General features: G+C 43.6%; 1 protein-coding gene across 5 annotated transcripts in view; it reads right to left on the reverse strand.

Annotated features, from left to right (window-relative positions):
• The window catches only part of SDK2 (sidekick cell adhesion molecule 2), a 487588-nt gene that overhangs the window by 191513 nt on the left and 273178 nt on the right, over positions 1–22897 (reverse strand). For 4 of the 5 annotated variants that reach the window (XM_060252314.1, XM_060252313.1, XM_060252312.1 and 1 more), the window contains exon 2: positions 262–421. In XM_060252314.1, the coding sequence (XP_060108297.1) occupies positions 262–421 (160 nt within the window). Of the gene's footprint in view, positions 1–261; positions 422–22897 lie in introns of those variants that run through there. The other variant, XM_060252315.1, reaches the window with a different exon arrangement.

The raw sequence follows: 22897 nt of genomic DNA on the forward strand, positions 1-22897 counted from the left end.
ATGCAACAAACAACTGAACAGTCCTCCCCCTCCTTCCACCTTTTCAGCTGCTCCACAAGAAAATAAATTGATTAAAGACCACAAACAGCTCTTGTGTGCAAACTGAGATCTGCAGATGACACGTCCCCCAAGGGCTTTTGCTACCATGGAGATAATGACAGACAGCAGCCTGCAGGGACAGGGCTGGAGGCGGAAGGAAGGCATGTTCATTGCAGCCGCACAGACCCCCTTGAGAGTAAAAGAAGGCCAGTCAAGACATACCTGTACTCTAAGGAGAACTTGGTTAGCTCCCTGTTATTGTGCAGCCATTTGAATTCCAGAGGCCAGCTGCCTTCTGCCATGCAAGTCAGGACCAAACGGTTCCCCTCCAGATGGACTTGGGTACGCACTGGCTCTGTCTTGAAATATGGGGAAACGTCATCTGCAAAGAAAAGGGAAATGAAAAGTTTAAAATGTATATTCTTCCTAAACATCCCCTAGATATCAAGAAATGAAAGCTTCCATACTGGGCGAGACAAATAGTCCATTCCATTAATGGACTCAGGGTTGGAAGCTTCAAAGGAAAATGAATGAAAAGCTATAAGGTAAATTATGGTCTTCACTATTACTTTCTGGCAGCCAGAGATTTAGGGACTTTCCAAGTATGGTAATGTATCTCTAGATCACCTTGTCAGTGAATTACTCTCAACCATAACAAAGTTATAAAACAAAGGAAAAAGAAAAGGGAAGAGAAGTTATCCCCCACACACATCAAAGCTGTAGGAATCCCTAAAAGCTCTTTAGCATCCTTTTTTAGTGGGATGTTTTAAGTTCACATGTCTATATGTATAGTAGTTACCTTTGGAGTTCCAAGTGTTGTCAAGGTAAGATATGGGTGTCCAACTGTTGTTTGTTTGTTGTTTGCAGTGGTTGTGGTGTAGAGGTTAGTGTTGAATCTGGAAATCCAGGTTCAGATCCCCACTCTGCCATGAAAAGCTTGCTGGAAAACTTTGGGCCATCCCCCCCGCCCCCCCCCCCCATATGCTTAGCCTAACCTACCTCACAGCATTGTTTGTGATGGGAATGGAAAGCAGGAGAACAATGCATGCTAAGAATGGGCAGGGTAATATAGTAAATAATAATTGTTAATACTATATATAATGTAGTAGAGAAACAAAGGCAAAGGTAGTCCCCTGTGCAAGCACCAGTTGTTTCTGACTCTGGGGTGACGTCGCATCACGATATTTTCATGGCAGACTTTTTACGGGGTGGTTTGCCATTGCATTCCCCAGTCATCTACACTTTCCCCCCAGCAAGCCAACCAACCACAGAAGGATGGAAGGCTGAGTCAACCCTGAGCCGGCTACCTGAACCCAGTTTCTGCCAGGATCGTATTCCGGTCATGAGCAGAGAGCTTGGACTGCAGTACTGCAGTTTTACCACTCTGCACCACGGGAATGCAATACAGAAATCGTAAGCCCCAATACACAGGTATTCATTTGAATATTTAGAGAGGTACAACAATCATGGTTATAGCTACAAATTCCACCCCTGTTCTTCACATATTCAAGATTCATAGAGCCTGTATATGCTCATCTGAACATGCCTTGGTTCCTGTATATGTTTTTCAGGACCCTAGAAAGCAGAGGGTCCAGACTTACACATTGGCACTGTTGGAAAGTGAACCTTGAATGCATGGAGGTTGAGAACAGGACCAGTGAGCACAGTCCTGAATACTCCCCTCCATGACATAACTTCAACAAGATGAGTATAAAGAACTGAACTGAGAGATGCATGAAAAGCAACAGGATATTTCCCACAAGTAGCTGCAGGCAAAAATAACAGGAAGGGGGTGAGGTAGTTGTATGATCTCTGGCTTGCATATTCTCAAACAGTAAAAATAAGTCATCTATATTAATGGCTTGTTTACTTGGAGGAAAGCCCCCAAATTGCAGCCTTGTTAGTGAGTGTTAACTATACACAAAGTATGGGTGTACGGTCTTGGCCACTGAATTTTAATTGATTTGAGCCCCTTCTCCTGAGATCCATTTAGACTTAGAGCTGCATACATTTTGGAACACACATTTCCCAAGACTCCATGTAATTCTGCCATCAGGCAAGTTGTTCTCTCTCATGGAATCAGCTTCCACTATAACAACAGGAATAACTGTTATTATTACTTATTACATTTGAATTGCACTTCCAAGGGTAATTTAATATACATGGAGCTCCTGACTCATTATGTCATCTGTAACGGCAATGCATAGTTTTTACATGTGCATGTACATGCTACACGAAACCTTGATTCTTCAGGATTCTGCTTCATGTATATCATAATTAAAAAGCTGCATGGTGCCCCTTTCAATCAATATAGCAACAGCATTTATCCTTAGGATCTATCTGCAATTGTCAGCCTCTGACTATGCATGGACTTCCACTATGCATATAATGTCTGAAAAGGCCTACTGTGAATAAGGATTGTAATAAACCTTGCACATTACAGGGGTGGCTACGACACAAAAACCAAAACCATCTGATCAAAGTTGCCCATCAGTTGACTGAATCAGGAACAATACCCACGAGTCTTTGACCCCAACTTTTAAATAATTCGAATAAAGGGAGTATAATCTGGTTTGCGGGGATGTGGAATGGTAAAATATAGTTCCATCTCATCAGATCTCAGAAGCTAAGTTGAGTCAGTACTTGGACGGGAGACCACCAAGGAAGACTTTGCAGAGGAAAGCAATGGCAAACCACCTCTGCTTAATAACCTGTCTTGAAAATCCTGTGGAGTCACCATAAATAAGGAGGCTGCACTTTACACACACACAACCTTGTTTGCTACCTTTTGCCTATCTAAATATTGTCAAAATAGAAGAACACTGGTGTTTGGTTGCCATGGCGAAAGATTTAACAAGGTCATTCAGAGTTTTGTTTCCGAAATAGCACATGTTTTGAAATACAAAATCATTCTTTATCAGATTTACTGTATGCATAATGCATTTGTGCCAATGGATATAAAGTGTTCTGCCCATCTCATGGCATGGTTGCTTTATTACCCAGTGGCAGCAACACTCATTAGATGAGGCAGATTCCTTCCCCAGAAGTCAGGGAACTGAACTGATTCTACTATTCCTATAAAGCAAAGCCACCCTAACCCCCTCTAGAACAACTAAGTTTGGTGCTTGGAAAGTCCACTTTTACAGCCATTGGGCCAAGTAAAATTTCAGCCACAAACATTCCTCATTAAGCTAACAAGGAGAACTTGCAAGTAAAACTCCTCATAAGTTGGTTAACAGAAAAGAGTCACAACAAAAGAGAAGATTATTTTTCTTTCTTTTCTTTTTTTGTCATTTGAAGCTTTAGTAATACTATGGGGAGGGGAACTGCATTCTGAATGAAAGAATGGCTCCCACAAAGCTAATATTAGACTTGCGCTTTGCATCAGCATGTCTCCCTGGATGGAGAGACAGGTATGGAAAGACTGGGTATGAAGAAGAAGGACTGGGCTAGCCTTTTCAAGGAGAGATCCCATGGTGCACACATCTCAAAAGCCTCCTTAATTTTGATGGACATTCCCATTTTGCACCCTCTAATATTTCACAGAAGCAATAGGACATGGTTGTGATGCCCCTATTCTTATGTGCAAACCTCATCCCCTTCCCTCCCCTGTATGCACACACTATTATTATACATTGTTGAAGGGGTTATTTTGCTGCCTGCTATTTTCATTTATTCTCAAGCAGTCCTGTCTTCCACTTATTTAAAGGCACAGAAGGGGATGGTTTTGTTGGCTAAATATATATTGGAAAAACATTATTGTTCTACAGGAAGTTAACAGCAGTTCAAAATATGCCTCCGCAGCTGCACTACATGAACTAGAAGGCTGAGCACACCACGCTTCATGTCATAAGTATGCATGTACGCCTTATTTGTTCTGGAGCAAGACTCATCTACCTTACCTATTCAAAGATTTAACTTCTTGAAAGAAATAAGGGGCTGCCGAGCCCCAAATAAGGACAACTCTAGTAACTCCACTAGCAAATTTCAACAAGGTATCTTCAGCAAGGAAAAAAGAGGGATAGTGGTTTGCAGGGAAAGGTGCCAGGAAATAGGGATTCTCTTTTTGGTAAGGACAGATGGAGTATATATGAGGTCAAACCAAGCTGTCTCCATGTCTCTTAATACCTTTGGAAAATACCTGTTTCAACCCAGATTTTTCTCCTGGTTTTAGAGTGCTATGTTACGCAGCCACACTTGGTGGTTCTGCTACAGAAAGAGTAACATTCAGCTCATCATTAATTTCTTGCCACCAGAGGGAGCAGACACCATCAATAACTTTCCTTCCAAGTTTGTTGCAAAAGTGTTGCCGCTCCTCACAGGACAAAAATATGATCACTGCCTTGTTTACATACGTTAATTCATTTGTCGACATGTGATCTTAAAAGTTTCATTGATTAGCAAGGAAGAAAATAGAGTGACAAAACATCTGTCGGGCCTTTAGCGACTTTTCCTTGGGGGTAGCAAGAAGGAAACTTGCATCTCTTTATCAAGTTAGGGGAGGGACAGAAAGTGTTGACAAGACACAGTGAAAGAAAACCAGGTGAGAAGTTGGGGCTGAAAGGCAGCAGAGGAATTGGCTGGATTAGCTTCCAGAGAAAGGGGGGACAGGGCTCCTTTTGAATATGCTTGTCTGTTAAAATGCATGGCAGTTTTAAACTTTTTGCCCAAATCATCCTTCTCATCAAATGGAAGCAAACTGTCTTCCTGTTCCTCTCATCACTCCCATTGTTCCCCTGAAGATAATCTCCTTTGTCATTGGCTTGATCTGACTCCCTTTCCACTGGCCACTGGCCAAACCCAATGGTACTTCTCAATGGCTGTTCTACAGATAAGTCTTCTGTTGTTACTGGCAAACACTTAGGCCCTTCTGGCTACTGCAGTTGCTGAGATGAAGCCCACAGAAAACTGCCCGTTATTTTTAGCATGCATTTCAGCCAACATTTCCTTGGTCTGTGGTTTGGGCAATGCAGTAATAGGCTGGGTGCCCTCTGTTATTCTCTCTATTTGGCTAGACAGTACAAACCATATTGAATTAAATACAGTAGTTAACATCCAGCCAACTCTCCCTAGTGGCTTTAAGGAAGAAGCTAAATCTCATAATAGCTGTGAATGCTAACAGCTCTGGATAGAGAGAACTATTATAAAAACTAGTGTAAAGAAAGAGAAGAAAACAACAAAACAGGAAGAACAAGAAATCTGTTTTACAGGAGTCCAAGAAATCAAGAGGAAATTTAAACAATGCTTAAGGATGCTGAGAGATCAATGAGGAAATATATTAAATGAGGAGGACAAAACAAGGCAAACATGAACAATACACTGAAGAACTATACAGAAGAGATGAAAGAATGACAGATTCCATCAAAGAAGAATTTTTTAAAGAACCAACTGCAGTTTGATTAAATGAAAGCTGCACTCAAAGCAATTTGGAGAAACAAATAATCAGATGTAGATAGGCTATCAATAGAACTATTTCAAGCCACAGAAATGGAGTCCATCAAAATCTTAACAAGAATACGCCACAAGTATGAGAAACAAAACAATGGCTCATAAATGGGAAACACTCAGTCTTCATTCCAATCCAGAAAAAAGGAGACGTCAAAGACTGCAGCAACTACCACATTAATTTCCATATATAATTATTATATATGGAAAAAGAAATGCTAGAATGGATTCACAAGCTGGATTCACAATAGGAAGAGGCACTAGAGAACACATTGGAAATTTACATTGGTTACTGGAACATGCAAAAGAATGTCAGAAGAAAACTGATTTATGTTTCATAGAGTACAGTAAGGCTTTTGACTGTGGATCATAAAAAGCTATGGATGGTTTGAAAAGGAATGGGTCTGCCACAACATGTGACTGGTTTGATGCACAACTTAGATTCAGGACAAGAGGCTACTGAAAGAACAAAAGATAAAGAAATTGAACAGTTTCCAATTGGCAAAGGTGTCAAACAAGGAAGTATTTTATCTCTCTATCTGTTCAATTTATATGCAGAACAGATGCATATGGAAAGCTGGATTTGGTTTAGATGTAGGTGGAGTGAAAACTGATGAAAGGAAACTAAAAATTTGAGATATGCAGATGACACCACATTACTGGCAGAAAATAGTGAAGACCTGAAACAAGAAGATATTGGATTTATACCCTGCCCTTCACTCTGAATCTGAGTCTCAGAGTAGTTTATAAACTCCTTTACCTTCCTCCCCCACAACAGACACCCTGTGAGGTAGGTGGGACTGAGAGAGCTGTCACAGAAGCTGCCCTTTCAAGGACAACTCTGCGCGAGCTATGGCTGGCCCAAGGCCATTCCAGCAGGTGCAAGTGGAGGAGTGGGGAATCAAACCCAGTTCTCCCAGGTAAGAGTCCACACACTTAACCACTACACCAAACAACTACTGATGAAGGTTAAAGCAGGAAGTGCCAAAGCAGGATTACAGCTGAGCATCAAGAAGAAAAAAGTATTGACTATTGGGGAATTATATAATGTCAAGGAAGGAACTGAAACTTTTCTATTCCTTGGCTAATTCATCAACCAAAAAAGAGACTGCAACCAAGAAATCAGAAGGAGGCTGAGACTGGGAAAGGCAGCCATGAAGGAACTCAAAAAGATCCTTAAGTGTAAGCATGTGTCACTGACAATCAAGATTAAGATACTTCATGTTATAATATTCCACATTATTGTGTATGGGTGTGAAAACTGGACTGTGAAGAAAGCTAACAAGAAGAAAGTTAACTTATTTGAAATATGTTGGAGGAAGATTTACAGACACCATGGGTCACCACAAAGTGGGTTCTAGCTCAGATCCCCACAATTTTTGCTTAATGAAAACTTTGTGACAGATGACATATTAAAATAGGGTTGCAAGGCCCAGCCTGGCACCAGTAGTGACGTTGGAGGGGAAGTTGTCACTCACAGCATGTTTCACTTCCAAGGAACAACCGGAAGTGATATCATATCTCTCTAGGAATCACGAAATAGTCTACAGTTAAAACAGAGTTATCAATGATTCCTAGGGGGACTTACATTGCATCTTAGCATTCCCAGCCTCCAGCTGAGGTGGATTTCCCCCCAGTTTTTGGGGCCTCAGTCAACAGCATGGAGCTGGCAGGTGTGGGGATCCCCATCCCTGAAGAGCTCTGTTGGCATCCATCACAATGACATCACTCAGAAGTGACATCATTGTGCTGGGCACATCATGCAGGGGGCACTTTAGCATTTGGGTAAGAACTCTATGGCACCATAGAGAGAACCATCCCCCACCAGGGCCGGCTCACCCACTAGGCAAACTAGGAGGTTGCCTAGGGTGCTGGGAAGTGGGGAGCGCCAAATTGGGCAAATGCCTAGTTTGCCTGCCTCCCCCCACCGCTGCCACCCACCCCCTCCATTCCCTTGTGCTTTCTCCCTTCCCCTAACCCCTCGTGCGAGATCAGAGCCTGCTCCCCCTACTCCCGCTGAAGGAGACTTCGCTCCCCCTCACTTCCGGTTCCTGGAAAGAGGAGGGAAAAGTCTCTTCCGGCAGGCTCTTCAACGGAGCAGATGCCGCGCCACCAGCCACATTGAAGGCAGTAAGCCCAGGCACTGTGTGCTCTGATGGGGCACGGGGGGGACGGCAGGCAGGCTCTGACGCTCTGATCATGCACAGTGGGCATGGGGGCGGCAGGCAGGCAGCCTGCCTGGGGCACCACGTGCCCTCAGGCCAGCGTTGTCCCTCACCAACAGCCAGGTAAGACCTGGCAACTCTATTGCATCTGGGCTTTTCCACAAGTGACATAACACCATAGGCCCAATGGCTGTATTTTAAAAATTTTCCCCAGCTGTTGCTCTATGATTCTGCATGTGCAAAACTACAGTCTTTCAGTGTGGTCATAGATATTTTAGTAACTTACTTTCCCACAGCTAAAACCAGAATATAACATGGGAAATCCATGCCTCGAATGTGTTATGAAATGTTGTGGGGGTGAGAGAAGTGGGTGTGCATGTGTATATTCTTTCATTGGCTGCTTCTCCAAAAAATACTGCATGCAGATGCACACACTTATACTCACAGTGGACCCCTAGCACGTATTAGCCCCACTATGGATAAAAACAAGTACCTCTACTGACCCAGATTGAATTATTGTAGAGCCTTCAATAAGCCATTCATCAAAGGCAAGCAGCAATCCAAACCAAAGTGTCTCCATAATCAATCCCATGTCCAGTGACTGCACAATCTGGTCTTTGCTATCATGGCACTTATTTCATATATAATGGAAAATGAGGTATAAACATACGCAAGGTTGTCCAGGAGTCTTACAAGCATTAGGGACCTCAATTACAGTCTCCAAGCTGACACATCGACACCCATCACAGGTGGGGTTCTGTGCCATACCCTCAACAAAGACTTACTCCTCTGCCATCTCTGCTCCTACCTGAGCCATTTAGTAACCATATCAACAAGGGCTCAAAGTCCATACAGGATTTCTCTAAGCTGCTTTGCTGCCTTTATTCCCAGCTGGCATGGTGGCATTTTGCAACCATGCTGGGCTTTTAAGATAGAGGGTGGAATGAGGTGGGGATGGGGAGTGAGAAAAGAGGGAAACAAGAAAGCCCAGCCTGCCATTTTATTTGTTAAGTAAAACTGCAAGTTGAAGTGCACAGCTTCATTTTCTGTTTAACAAATGGAATTCCTTTTTACTTCAAAGGCACATTCATATTTCCCAACAGCTTTCAAGTGTACTTTGAATTACATTATTTTTATACATACCAAAAAAATATCCCAACACCCTCCCTAGATTTAGTTCCTGGCATCAATTTGTTATAAAACAATAACATTCCAGGACCTGTATGATTAAATTCCTCTTTTCATGTGGGACCAATTCAGAAAGAGGGGGAAAGAAAGAGTTACTTCAAGCAACAAACAGCACACTCGCAACACACACAAGCACATGCAGAAAGCACAATGTTAAAAGGGTTTAAGCTTTGCAAGCCCCCACGCAGGGCAATTTGCTGTGAGGTATGCATTTATATTTTATTGCTTTTCTTGTCCTCTGGGGCTTTTTGGAAGCTGAACAAACTAAAGAGAGTCTGCTTCAAGGTGGTAAAATGTTTGAAGTGAGCACTTTACTCCAAAGGTATCACAGTTTCAGGCATGGGTTAGGGATCTGACAACCCTTAGAAAGAAAAATAGAGTCAGAATAATCTTCATTCACAAAGATACCATGGGGCTCCCAAGAACTACAGTATTTTAGCCTTAACCCATTTTACAAAGAGGATGCTCTGACTGCTCTCTTCTACCCCTTACTCACACTTCAACTTGATGACCAGGGTGGGGAAGTCTGACCGGGAACCCACATGTCAAGCTTCTGCCTTCCATTGTTCTCTGTGCTTGCAGTGGACAACTCCCTTTGCTTGGCTACCCCTCTGGTTACCAGCTTCTTTTCTGGCAGCGTCCCAATACCTTTTACAACTGCATAATCACACAAAAATTCATGAACACCCACAGCCACCATGGTTAAGAGTGGCAGACTCTAATCTGGAGAACTGAGTTTGATTCCTCACTCCTCCACAGGAAGATTGCTGGGTGACCTTGGGCCAGTCACAGTTTTCTCAGAACTCTCTGAGCCTCTCCTATCTCACAAGTTATGGGGAGAGGAAGGGAGGGTGATTGTAAGGTGCTTTGAAACTCCTTAGGGTACAGAAAAGCAGAATATAAAAAACAACTCTTCTTATCCACAGCAGCTCCTGGCCAAGTCCAAAAATTCATCAGTTGAACTGATGATGTCATGAACTTCTTTAAGGCACACAAGCTCTACCAGAAACTAAAACTGGCAACCCTTTCTTTATCCCTCCTGAAAATTACAGCTATGAGAATATGGCCACAAATTCAAAACATATAATTTCAGGAAACCTTTGGAAGGTTATTTTTTTCCAAGTTTTTGTTGGATAATACAAGAAGAAGGTTTGTCCTTTGCAATATGTTGTTTTTCACATGTGCTGCAAAAATATTTTATTTGAGTGGGCAAGCTTCATCCTTTTCCTTTACTTCCTCTTCCTTTACTTTTGCCTAGCATACCAACAGATACCTTGTTGAACCTGCTGGAGGCAGTAGCTGGCTGGGCCTTGGAGCACCCCAGAATCCATGCCAATGAGGCCGCCTCCTTACAGGCTATGGACCTAGTGTCATCCATGGCAACACTAGGACTCTTCAGTTTGTATCAGCTCCCACACATCAAACAGACCACATGCAGGATCTGATCTTTGGGATAAATGTGCACCTTCATGCAATTGAAGCAGTGCCATGGTGCGATCGCTTTGTCCTGAAGGCTTGCCTAAGTATTCCAGCCCCTCCCTGGTCAGGCGATGAGCCGATATATGGCGCCTGCAGAGACTGATGGATTCTCTCTTGGTTTTCAGAATGCTCTGCAGGATCTGTTACCCCCTAGTGATTTGTTAAATGCACTGGTAGAGGACTGGCACTCTAGCCTCTCTGAAGCCACTGGCAAAATCGCTCCCCATTGCCCTCTCCACTACCATACCAGACTAGCTCCTCGGTATACTGAGGAGCCACAAAGAAGGAAACAGGAGTTGAGATGGCTAGAGCGAGGGTGATGGCGAACTCATGACAAAGCTGCATGTCTTATAGAGCATTTATGAAGGCCTATGAGGTGGCAGTGCAAGCCAGAAAGAAGGAATTCTATGTGACTCCATTGCATCTGCAAGTTCCTGCCCAGTTGAAATGTTCAAGGTAATTAGGTCTCTAATATCTCTTTCACAGGGAATCCAAAACAATATTAATTTGGCAGTCATCTGGAAGGTTTTCAGAAGCTGCTTTGCAGATAAAATTTTGTCATTCTGCCAGGACATACTGGACACTACAGAACTGGAGGCCCTTTGGTGTCTTTAGATCCAGTAATGGACCATTTCAGCCAACTCTCCCAGGATGAGTTTGACAGGATCCTGCATACTGTGAAGTCCGCCACTTGCCGCTTGTACTCGTGCCTGTCATGGTTTGTGAAAGCTGGCAGTGATGGAATATGGGTCCCCCTGGCAGATATCATCAATGTGTCCCTGATCTTGGGGACCTTTCCATGGGGCTTTAATAGAGGCAGTGGTGAGACTGCTCTTGAAAAAACCTTCTCTGGATTCTACTGATTCAGCCAACTACTGCCCAGTCTCAAATCTTCCATTTCTGGGTAAAAAATGGTTTGTTGGTTCTGACCTTTAAGGTGCTTAATGGTTCTGGTACGTCCTCTGAAGAGCCTTGCACTTAGAGGATCAAAATCTGCTGGTGGTCGCTGGCCCAACAGATATTTGGCTGACCTCAACTAGAACCAGGGCCTTTTTGTCCCTAGTTCTGGTCTGGTGGAACTTTACACCCTCTGGGATCTTGTTCAGTTCCACAGGGTTTGTAAAATAGAGATGTTCTGCCAGGCCTATGGTTGAGGACAGCAATGGCTCACACTGTGGCTTTCATTATGACCTTCTCCATGACCAGTCCCTGATCTGCCCAAAGGAGGGAGTGAATTTTATGCCATTGTTAAGTCCTGTTGTTCTTATTGTAAACTTAAACTAATTAACCTGTTGGTACCACCCTGAGCAGTCTATAAATTGTTGTTGATAATAATAACAACATGTTATTGCAGCTACTATCAGGCCTAGATTGCAAGAAAAGATATTCAGCATAGAAAAGACAGCTGAATTAAGGTGGGAAGGAATACTTAAACCCTAAGCCTTAGATTACTCATGTGTATTGGTTTCCAAGTAGGCTTCCCAATCCCCAGGTCCCAGAGGGGGATCCCTCAGTTTTACAGGCTTCCCCCCTCCCCCAGCCAGCTGGCCGGCGGGGGAAGCCCCACCCCCAGAGCCATCATGCACCTCCATGAACGATTCCCATAGGAAATGATGGGGAATTGAGCCGCGGGTATCGAGGGCTCTGGGGGGGCTGTTTTTTGAGGTAGAGGCACCAAATTTTCAGTACAGCATCTAGTGCCTCTCCCCAAAATATCCCCCAAGTTTCAAAATGATTGGACCAGGGGGTCCAATTCTATGAGCCCCAAAAGATGGTGCCCCTATCCTTCATTATTTCCTATGGAAGGAAGGCATTTAAAAAGGTGTGCAGTCCCTTTAAATGTGATGGCCAGAACTCCCTTGAAGTTCAATTATGCTTGTCACACCCTTGCTCTTGGCTCCGCCCCAATGTCTCCTGGCTCCACCCCCAAAGTCCCCAGATATTTCTTGAATTGGAGTTGGCAACCCTATTTTGAAGTATGCTCACTTGCATAGTTTTAAATATATAGAAAACTGGCGGCAGCTACCTCTTTGAATTTCAAGATACCATTGTTAAATCTGGTGAGTATGCTCCACTAACATTTTTCTGAATAAAGGTTTATTTCCTTTGTACAACAGAGCATGTGACAGCCAAAAATTGAACTTTACATTTCAATAGGTCACCAGGACACGGTGAATTTGAGAAAGCACCGTATAAGAGAACATTCAGAAGAAATTATCACCATAATGGTGAGTTAAAGCCACCTTGTCATCTTTTTACATGTGAGCATAACATGGCAAATACAGAAAAACAAAACAACATCAAGAACACCTGAACACATGGGCTTTGCAGTGGGGGCAGCTTGCAGCACAGAGTTCTTATCTATTCCTGGACTGAAAGAGAAATTAGCAGCCAAGTGGGGTTTTTTTTGAGGGGGGGCAACATGATCTCCTGTGGACTTGCACTTACATGTGTGAATGCATGTGCACACACACACTTTTCCTCCTTCCCAGTGACTCCTTTGGCAGTGCTGGAGGAGCCTGACAGAGGTCAAGAGATGAGTCTAGTGCCACCTTTAAGGCCAACAAAGAGAGAGTTGAGTTGTTCCACTGCTGGGGTGATCTCTAATTTCTTCCTGGCACCAGTGCACAGGAAAAGAATCATGGGAATCTATTGTTGCTAACAAAGCTTGTGAGGGAGCTGTGCTTAAATCCTCCTCTGGGTGCCCTTCCCAGCTGAATTAAAAAAAAAATTGCCACAGAGGCCACAGCGATATTGTAACCTGGCTTTCTTTCACTCCCTAAAGCCCCATTGCTGCATGCTGACATGCCTGAAGAAACACACTTGGCTTCTTTCCCTTGTGTGTTCCTCCCAGAGGGAAAAGGAGGATTGCCTCAAAGGCCCCTGAGACATGGCAGAGGTTGCTGATGTGATCTTCCCTTTCTAGCTGGGGAGGGCACCTGGGAGAAAACAGTCCACCATGTGCTTCACACAAGTTAGGAATCGGCTTTGTGTCCTCAATGCCCATCTGAGGCCAGCTCAGGAGCTGAAGTTCAGCAGGCAGAAGGAACTGCTATATTGATCAAGACAATGGCAGAAGACAGATTCTTAGGGGTTATATTAGGCTTGGCCAATCCAGAGGCTTTGTGCTGCCTGCCAGTCACAGGGAGTACTGTTGCACACTCTTATTTATTTCAGTGGTCTGAGATCTGGGCACTCTCCCACAGTATTAAGAAGATCATCAGTCTCACTTCATAAAGATCCTGAGTTTAAGTCCAAGAATCCCTGAGACCTAAAAGGGAGATAAAAACCAAGCTATTCTTAGATATGGGACACAGCCCAGTTCAGTCTTTATGAACAGCAGATCATCTGCTGATATGGGACCTCAGAGAGTACAAAAATACTGGAAGTGCCACATGATGAGACATCAGCATATCATATACAAAACTGCAACATTGCCCAGGTTATCCTGAATAAGCCAGTGAAATTTGTTGCCATTCTTCCATGAAGTGAAGTCAAAGCTCTTGCAATAATTCTAGTTTGCCGTCATTGTCATATAGATCTAATTCAAATAGCCAATCAGAACAGTGAAGTCCTTTATGCCCTGGTTTGCAACTGAAGGGATGATTAAAAGGAGTTACAAGGCAAGAACTGATGGAAAAAAGAGACCATAGATTGCTTTTAAAAGGTTGGCTGGGGGAGAAAGGGGCCTGTTTGGGAAAAGATCTACAGTATAGTTTCTGCCTTCTCTAGGTTTATCACAGCAGAAAAGCTACAGATGCACCAAGGAAAATAATTAAAGGCATTTTAGCTCTTTGCAGTCACTCATGCAGCAGCAAGGACTTTTGATCTCTGTCATTATTCTGTCCAAATGGAGTCCCTGGCGGATTTAAAATTCACCTACTAAACACATCTTTTATTGGTTCCAGACTCCAAAGACTCACCCACTAAATGGTCTCTGTGATGGCACCTGAACTGCGTTTCATTTTCTACCTTTTTGGTTTTCTCTTTCTTTCTCTAAAGGGGAAACACACAATGCCACCCTCTTTTAACACATTATTCCCTATAGAAAGTCAGGCACATAGCCTGAGCAAAGGTTCTGTGGTGTTAAAACGGCAGGAAGGAAGGGAGAGAGAAAGAAAAGGAAAGTGATGGCAATCATGACAACTGTCCTTCGTCTGTGAGACACCCCATCGTAATGCATTCCTGCAGTGGTCACCGCTAATAATGAGTTCCATGGCCCTTACAATTTCCTTGATGGCTGAGCTATGAGATAGTAATTTGCAAACGGAAGGGGGTCATTTGCTCCAAGTCACCTGTCTGGTCTGAACCATGAGTTCTTTTGGTTTTTGCTATCTATATTAGCATAGTTGTGAATGGAAAGACTAAAAATTGCTGTCTTCAGATTGAAGAAATGTATTTCTTCCTCTCTCAGACAATGTGTTCATGGATCTTTTCCCAAAGTGATACCTTGCAGGAAGGAGAAGACATAATCTTCTGGTTATATTACCTATAAAAGAAGATGGAGGAAGGGGAGAAATGTGTATCTGGGGCTTTGTGGGCAGTGGGAAATATCGTGGTGGTGGTAAAAACTTCAAACAGAAATTACTGAAAATTTCCATGGGGTGGTAAGAAAGTACTGGTAGAGGAAATATAGGGGGTTGTAAGAGTATGTATAGTAGGCCAGTTGTAGATTGCATGCTATCATGTTGTGACCATCCCTCTTTTTTGATCCAGGATTTTTAATTCCAGGAACTTTTGATCAGACACCCAACTCTCTGCCCTCTTCACAACATGGCTCACCCCAGTTGATGACCATCCCAATGCCTGCTACACAGCACCTGTGGAATAGGTGGCCCAAGGCATTTTAATCCCCCCCCTCTGAAAATTGTGCATGTGCAGAAGCAAACGAGGAAGTTACGGCTGCTAATATGGGAGCTTTAACAGGGACTATTTCTACCCCTGTCCCACCCCAAAAACAGGAAAGAGGGATTCTTTGGGGGGAATTGTTGCCCAAACCAACAGAATACCTACAGGATAGCTTGGGACGAATGTGCACTTATGCACACATCACTAACTGAAGTAAAAAAGAAATGGCAGCAGGAACTGTGCACACAGCTTCATTTCGCAGTGGAGTGATTCGACATCTGGAAATGAGGGGTGAGTCCATGAAGATCTGTAAAGAGCAGACTTTCCTCAGTGCCTAAGAACTCCGGCTCAAAGATGGGTGAGTACAGGGTGCCAATGACTGGGGGACAGGAGGCAGATGTTGCTGTCTGAACCTGCATTTTAAATCTGCAGGGCAACAGCAATGAAGTCGGATCTAACATCTCATCTGACTATAGCCTGAGACAACACTTGATTGCTCATGGCTTCACAACATGATACAGCAGTGATGGCCCGTGTTGCTTAATTTCTTCCAAGAGTCATGATGGTAAGCAATGATCAATGTACTAGGGACAATTAATTCTAAAAAGCACACATGATTTGTTGTGACAAACACTTGATATACTAGCACGTCTATCCAGTGCATTTGATTTACCACCGCATAGAGGGGAAAAGAAGGATCAATTTGCCAGGTACTTAATGCCTGTGCATTTAATTAAGGTATGGGAATTGGGAGGATATCTGGGCTACCTTCTGAGACATTCAGAACAACATTAAAGTTCTTTTATGTGGCATCTGGGATGTTATGCACAATGTGTGTGCAGTGGTTGCATTGCCCTAAGGAAACTCTTTTAAAAAAAAAAAAGGTAGTCCCCTGTGCAAGCACCAGTCGTTTCCAACTCTGGGGTGACGTTGCTTTCACAATGTTTTCACGGTAGACTTTTTACAGGGTGGTTTGCCATTGCCTTCCCCAGTCATCTACACTTTCCCCCAGCAAGCTGGTTACTCATTTTACCAACCTCAGAAGGATGGAAGGCTGAGTCAACCTGGAGCTGGCTACCTGAACCAGTTTTCGCTGGGATCGAGCTCAGGTCAGAAACTCTTAGGTCTATACTAAAAACAGAGTCAGGTTGTTGTCTTAGAGAGAAAATATACGGCATCATGCTCTATACCACTTGTCTTGACTTTTCAGAGGCAGCACAGTGGCCAGTCCATAAGAAGGAAGCTAGACCTTGCTTTCTGGCATGCTGCTTTTCTTGTGGGGGGGGGGGGGGGGCAGAGGCAGTGTGGCACTGCACTCCTAGTCACTGACATCATCTTATACTAACTCTATATTAGCTGTGCTCCGTTCTCAGTAATGGCTGTTACTCTCGTAAATGAACAAATTAGAAGACACTATTCCCTAATGGTTTGTCCTTTCTCTAAGTTGTTGGTCTACTTCCACTGGCTACATGGCAGTGAGGCCAAGAGTTCTTCCATTTGTCTGCTCAAGAAAGTACAGAAATCACTGTCAGAGTATATAAAAAGCTCACTTTTTACAGGGCAGCAGCGGTGATTTGGGATTATCTAAACTCACGTTTTCCATGGCAGGTGTGATCTTTAGCTACAGTTGGTTATATTTGCTGCTGGAAGAAGGACCCATGCCAATTTTAGATTATATCAGACTTGATTCCACATACTCCTTTATTAAGAGGGTAAAAGTAAATCAATGTTGTGTGTGCATGTGTGTGTGGAAAGGAGACATCTAAAACTGAGAAATTTTGCAGTGCCTTTATAAACAACCATGACCAACTTGATAAATCTAACTGTTCCTGCTTTTCCCCTGTTTTGTGAATGAAACTAAAGATCTGTCTCATTGTTAACTTACACAGGCTTTTAGAGTGCACTGAGAAGGAAATGGATTCAATCTCTTTTGAAAAATCTCTCTCTTTCACTCTCTGTCTGTCTGTCTGTCTATCTATCTATCCATCTATCCATCCAGCCAATCAATTTTTATGCTACCAATGCAACAGCTTGGCAGTGTACAGGAAAAAAATGCCATACAGTCACAACCATAAAATATCATAATAAAATCATCATACAATTCCTGTAACTGTAACAAAGGATAAGGCAATAAAATCAGCCTTCATTTTATCACAAGCTGCTAAAAAGAAAGATAGAGTGAAAAAAGGTGTTGTCCGGTTTGTCTCTGACATAGCGAAGCCTGAGTTCCAACTAACCTCCAAAATAGGGTTCTAGAACTTACAACTGATCATGCCTCTTTAATGTTAAGACTTGGTACACAGAAGGTACCTCCAGGAGAGCCTCTCCATCTGAATTGAAGGGCCATGCCAGAATGTACTGGACTATTTCTGAAGAAGTTATCCATCCAGGTTTCATGCTGTTGAGAAGAGTGTTTCCCCATATCCCTTCTTCCCCACGGCATCATGGTGTTCTAGGAATAAGGCCCATTGTAAGGGAAAATATAATTAACTTTAGAAAGAGGCTCTGGGTGAATGCCCCCCCCCCCCATTGCTGTCTTCCCACCCACTCACCCAAGTGAAGGCATTCACTCCCCCAAGCCTTGGTGTCTTCCTACCCACCCAAGGCAGCCATTTTCTGTAAAGGAATTGATCTGACTTCAGCTTTTCATCTCCTCCCCGCTCGTTGCAGCCCCTACCTAGGAAAAATACAGCCTTCACAGTGTGGACCAAAGCAGCTTACATCATTCTCCTCTCCCCCCTTTGAACTTCACATCAACCTTGTGAGGTAGGTTAGGCTAAAAGTCTGTGACTGGTCCAAAATCAGTGTGGACCAAAGCAGGAGGGAAGTGACCTCAGCGGGGTATAATGACACAGAATCTACTGTGCAAAGCAGCCATTTTCTCCAGCAAGCAGATCTCTGCCATCTGGAGAGCAATTGTAATTCTGAGTGATCTCCAGCCCTCACCTGGAGATTGGTAACAATGGTTCCCTAAGAGGATATGACTGGTTTAGAGGGTGGATTCTATGGCATTGTACCTGAGGTCCTATCCCTCCTCAAACTCCAGCCTCTTCAGGCTCCACCCTTTAAACCTCCAGGAATTTCCCAATCTGGAGTTGGCAACCCTATCTCCTTCTCAGCAGAAGTAGCAAGCAGCCAGGCCTAGGGTAGCCAACCTCCAGGTGGAGCCTGAAAATCTCCTCATATCACAACCACGTTTAACTTTAAAAGGGATAAATTCTCGGAGATGAGGAGGCATGTGAAGAGGAAACTGAAAGGAAAGGTAAATACAGTCAAAACCCTTGGGGAAGCTTGGAGGCTATTTAAAACTACAATCCTAGAAGCTCAGATAAAATATATACCACAAGTTAGGAAAGGCACAAACAGGTATAAGAGAAGGCCTGCATGGTTAACAAACAAAGTAATGGGACCTGTAAAAGGTAAGAAGGACTCCTTTAAGCGACAGAAAGCTAGTCCAAGTGAGATTTAAAAAAGGGAACACAGGCTGTGGCACATCAAATGCAAGACTGTGATCAGGCAGGCAAAAAGGGACTATGAGGAGCATATTGCAAAAAACATAAAGACCAACAATAAAAATTTATTCAAATATATTAGAAGCAGGAAACCAGCCATGGAGGCAGTGGGGCCCTTGGATGACCAAGGGGTAAAAGGATTACTGAAGGAGGATAGGGAAATGGCTGAGAAGCTAAATGTATTTTTTGCCTCCATCTTCACTGTGGAAGGCGAGAAGTGTTTGCCCGTTCCAGAACCACTAATTTTGGAAGGGGTGTTGAAAGACCTGAGTCAAATTGAGGTGACAAGAGAGGAGGTCCTACAACTGATTGACGAATTAAAACCTAATAAGTCACCAGGTCTGGATGGCATACATCCAAGAGTTCTGAAAGAACTCAAAGTTGAACTTGTGGATTTCCTGACAAAAATATATAAACTTTCATTGAAATCTGCCTCCGTTCCTGAGGTCTGGAAGGTAGCAAATGTCACCCCCATCTTTAAAACGGGTTCTAGAGGAGATCTGGGAAATTACGGGCCAGTCAGTCTGACTTCAATACTGGGAAAGTTGGTAGAAAGCATTATCAAGGACAGAATGAGTAGGCATACTGATGAACACAAGTTATTGATGAATACTCAGCATGGGTTCTGTAAGGGAAGATCTTGCCTCACTAACCTGTTACAGTTCTTTGAAGGGGTGAACAAACATGTGGACAAAGGGGACCCAATAGATGAAGAAGAAGAAGATATTGGATTTATATCCCGCCCTCCACTCTGAAGAGTCTCAGAGCGGCTCACAATCTCCTTTACCTTCCTCCCCCACAACAGACACCCTGTGAGGTGGGTGGGGCTGGAGAGGGCTCTCACAGCAGCTGCCTTTTCAAGGACAACCTCTGCCAGAGCTATGGCTGACCCAAGGCCATCTCAGCAGGTGCAAGTGGAGGAGTGGGGAATCAAACCCGGTTCTCCCAGATAAGAGTCCGCACACTTAACCACTACACCAAACCACTACACCAAACTGTTGTTCACCTTGACTTCCAGAAAACTTTTGATAAAGTTCCTCATCAAAGGCTCCTTAGTAAGCTCGAGAGTCATGGAGTAAAAGAACAGTTCCTCTTGTGGATCAAAACCTGGCTAATTAATAGGAAGCAGAGAGTGAGTATAAATGGGCAGTCTTCGCAGTGGAGGACGGTAAGCAGTGGGGTGCTGCAGGGCTCAGTACTGGGTCTCATGCTCTTTAACTCATTCATTAATGATCTGGAGTTGGGAGTAAGCAGTGAAGTGGCCAAGTTTGCAGATGACACTAAATTGTTCAGGGTGATGAAAACCAGAAAGGATTGTGAGGCACTCCAAAGGGATCTGTTGAGCCTGAGTGAGTGGGCATCAACATGGCAGATGAGGTTCAATGTGGCCAAGTGCAAAGCAGTGCACATTGGAGGCAAGAATCCCAGCTACAAATACAAGTTGATGGGTTGTGAACTGGCAGAGACTGACCTAGAGAGAGATCTTGGGGTTGTGGTAGATAACGCACTGAAAATGTTGAGACATTGTGCAATTGCAATAAAAAAGGCCAATGCCATGCTGGGAATTATTAGGAAGGGAACTGAAAACAAATCAGTCAGTATCTTAATGCCCCTGTGTAAATCGATGGTGCTGTCTCATTTGGAATACTGTGTACAATTCTGGTCACCGCACCTCAAAAAGGATATTATAGCATTGGAAAAAGTGCAGAAAAGGGCAACTAGAATGTTTAAAGGTTTGGAACACTTTCCCTATGAAGAAGGGTTAAAACGCTTGGGGCTCTTTAGCTTGGAGAAACGTCGACTGTGGGGTGACATGATAGAGGTTTACAAGATTATGCATGGGATGGAGAAAGTAGAGAAAGAAATACTTTTCTCCTTTTCTCACAATACAAGAACTCATGGGCATTCAATGAAATTGCTGAGCAGTCAGGTTAAAATGGATAAAAGGAAGTAGTTCTTCACCCAAAGGGTAGTTAACATGTGGAATTCACTGCCATTGGATAACAATATGGAGCAGAGGTCCATCAGTGACTATTAGCCATAGTATGTATGTATGTATATATATATATGTGTGTGTGTGTGTGTGTGTGTGTGTGTATATATATATATATATATATATATATATATATATGCATGCACACATATATTGGCCACTGTGTGACATAGAGTGTTGGACTGGATGGGCCACTGGCCTGATCCAACATGGCTTCTCTTATGTTCTTAACAGAACTGCAGACAACAGAGCTCTTCCCCCCTGGAGAAAATAACTGCTCTGGAGGGTGGACTCTGTAGCATTATATTCAGCTCCCCTCCCTGAACACTGGCTTCTGTAGACTCCACCATAAAATCTCCAAGAATTTCCCACTAACCTGGAACTGGCAGCTCTAGTCAGGGCTGGCCCCAAAGAGTTCTCCCTCAAAGGCCAAAAGAGGCCTAGAAAGGGCCTGCTCCCCCTGCCTTTTACTGACAGAACTGAGATTAGTTGCCTAGCAATAGTTACCACCTAGCAGTTTTCCCAGTGGCTCAATCCTCATGTGTCCTGGCAAAGGCAGTGGGCGGGGGAGAGGAGTATACTCAGCCAATAGCACGCAAGTTCTTTTGAGTGGTGTTTGATGGACCAATGGCTGATGTGGTACACATCATGGACCAATGGGAGAGCCAGAAACTTTTTCCAGTCTTTCCCAAACCTGCTTTGCTATGAAGTTTTGGAAAAGACTGCAATAAAGTCTGGCACGGCAGCTTTCCCCCCCTCCTTCAGTACCTTTGGTGGCCATTTCTTCTTTCTACCACTGTGGGGGCTTTTTTGTTTTGCTTTTCCATCACTACTGAATGTTGTTATAACAATCAGTGTACTGCGATCTCAGAATCCCTGGCTTTCATTAAAAAAAGGCACCTAGCCTCTTTTGTTTTGGAGTAATAAGGGGGAAGGCAATGAAAGAGTCTAGGGACTCTGCAATGAAAGAGTCTAGAGACTTGTTTTTTAAAATGAAAGCTGAGGTTTTAGAGAACCCAATACAACTGATATTCAGGTGCTGATTAAAAAGCTCTGGTACTGCGGGGGGGGGGGGGAGGGACTGAGGTAGGGAGCTGCTACTGAGGGACTGGGGTAGGGACCCTACAGAGAAATGTACCCATTGCAGCTCCACTGTATCTAGGTCTCTTTTTTTGGTAGAAAAAGCCCAGCAGGAACTCATTTGCATATTAGGCCACACCCCCTGCCGCCAAACCAGCTGGAGCTGTGTTCCTACTTTTAAAATGCCCTGACTGTATCAGCAGCTGCAGCAGCAACAGCAAAACTACACACGCCTGTCCCCTTGTGGAAAACACCAAGGAAGTAACCCTTGAGATTTATATTGCTGTGATTGTGTGGTAAAGCAAGCTACCTCTCACTTTCTGCTGCAGAGATAAGCTAAGGTGGAGCTAGAAACCTTGGAGCAGCCCATATAACAGTAAAACAGACGTGACATCACTTCTAGCTCTTGGTATTGAAAAGAGGACTCAAAATACCAAAGTGGTGGTGGTGGTGGTGGTGGTGGGGAGAGAATATGGGCAGGAAAGGAAAGGAACTAGGGTTGCCAGTCCTTGACTGGCAAAAAACAGGAGACTGAACTGGGCTCTAGGGTGGGGTGGGGAGTTAGAAATGGTATTGAGCAATGTCCAACATCACTTTCAGCAAAAAAAAAAGTGACATCACTGCCTTGTGCCCCAGCTTCTGTTGCCTGCTGGCACTTCAGTAGTCAGCAGGAGAAAAAAATTACAAAAAAATTGCCATTGGTTGACTGTTATGTCACTTCTGGCCAGGGAATCACTTGAAACAACATGGTAAAACTAAAGCACAGAAGTGAACCAAGTCTTAAATAAGATTAGTTCATTTGTTACACATGCTTGTTTAGTTAATGATACCTGCCAATAAAAATTAAGGCTCTTGGAAACTGAAACGTGGAGATTGCACTTCATAACACATTGCAGGGTTTTTAAAATATATTTTATTCATTGTCATTGTAGCAAGGCTGTCTTTTATATTTTATTGATTCCTATGAAAAAGTGTGTCAGAGTTAATGCAGATAAAATAATTGGATTGGATTGGATCGGCTCATCGTATACAGAGTGAACGTGCCCAATGGCCTATTGGCAATTGCTCTGGGGGGAGGGGGAAGCTGTGGAGCAGCTGCCCAGGATTAATGTAGCAAATGCTTTCAGGTATAACACAACTGGCTGCAG

The sequence above is a fragment of the Heteronotia binoei genome, chromosome 13 (assembly GCF_032191835.1).
Source record: "Heteronotia binoei isolate CCM8104 ecotype False Entrance Well chromosome 13, APGP_CSIRO_Hbin_v1, whole genome shotgun sequence".
Lineage (NCBI taxonomy): Eukaryota > Metazoa > Chordata > Lepidosauria > Squamata > Gekkonidae > Heteronotia > Heteronotia binoei.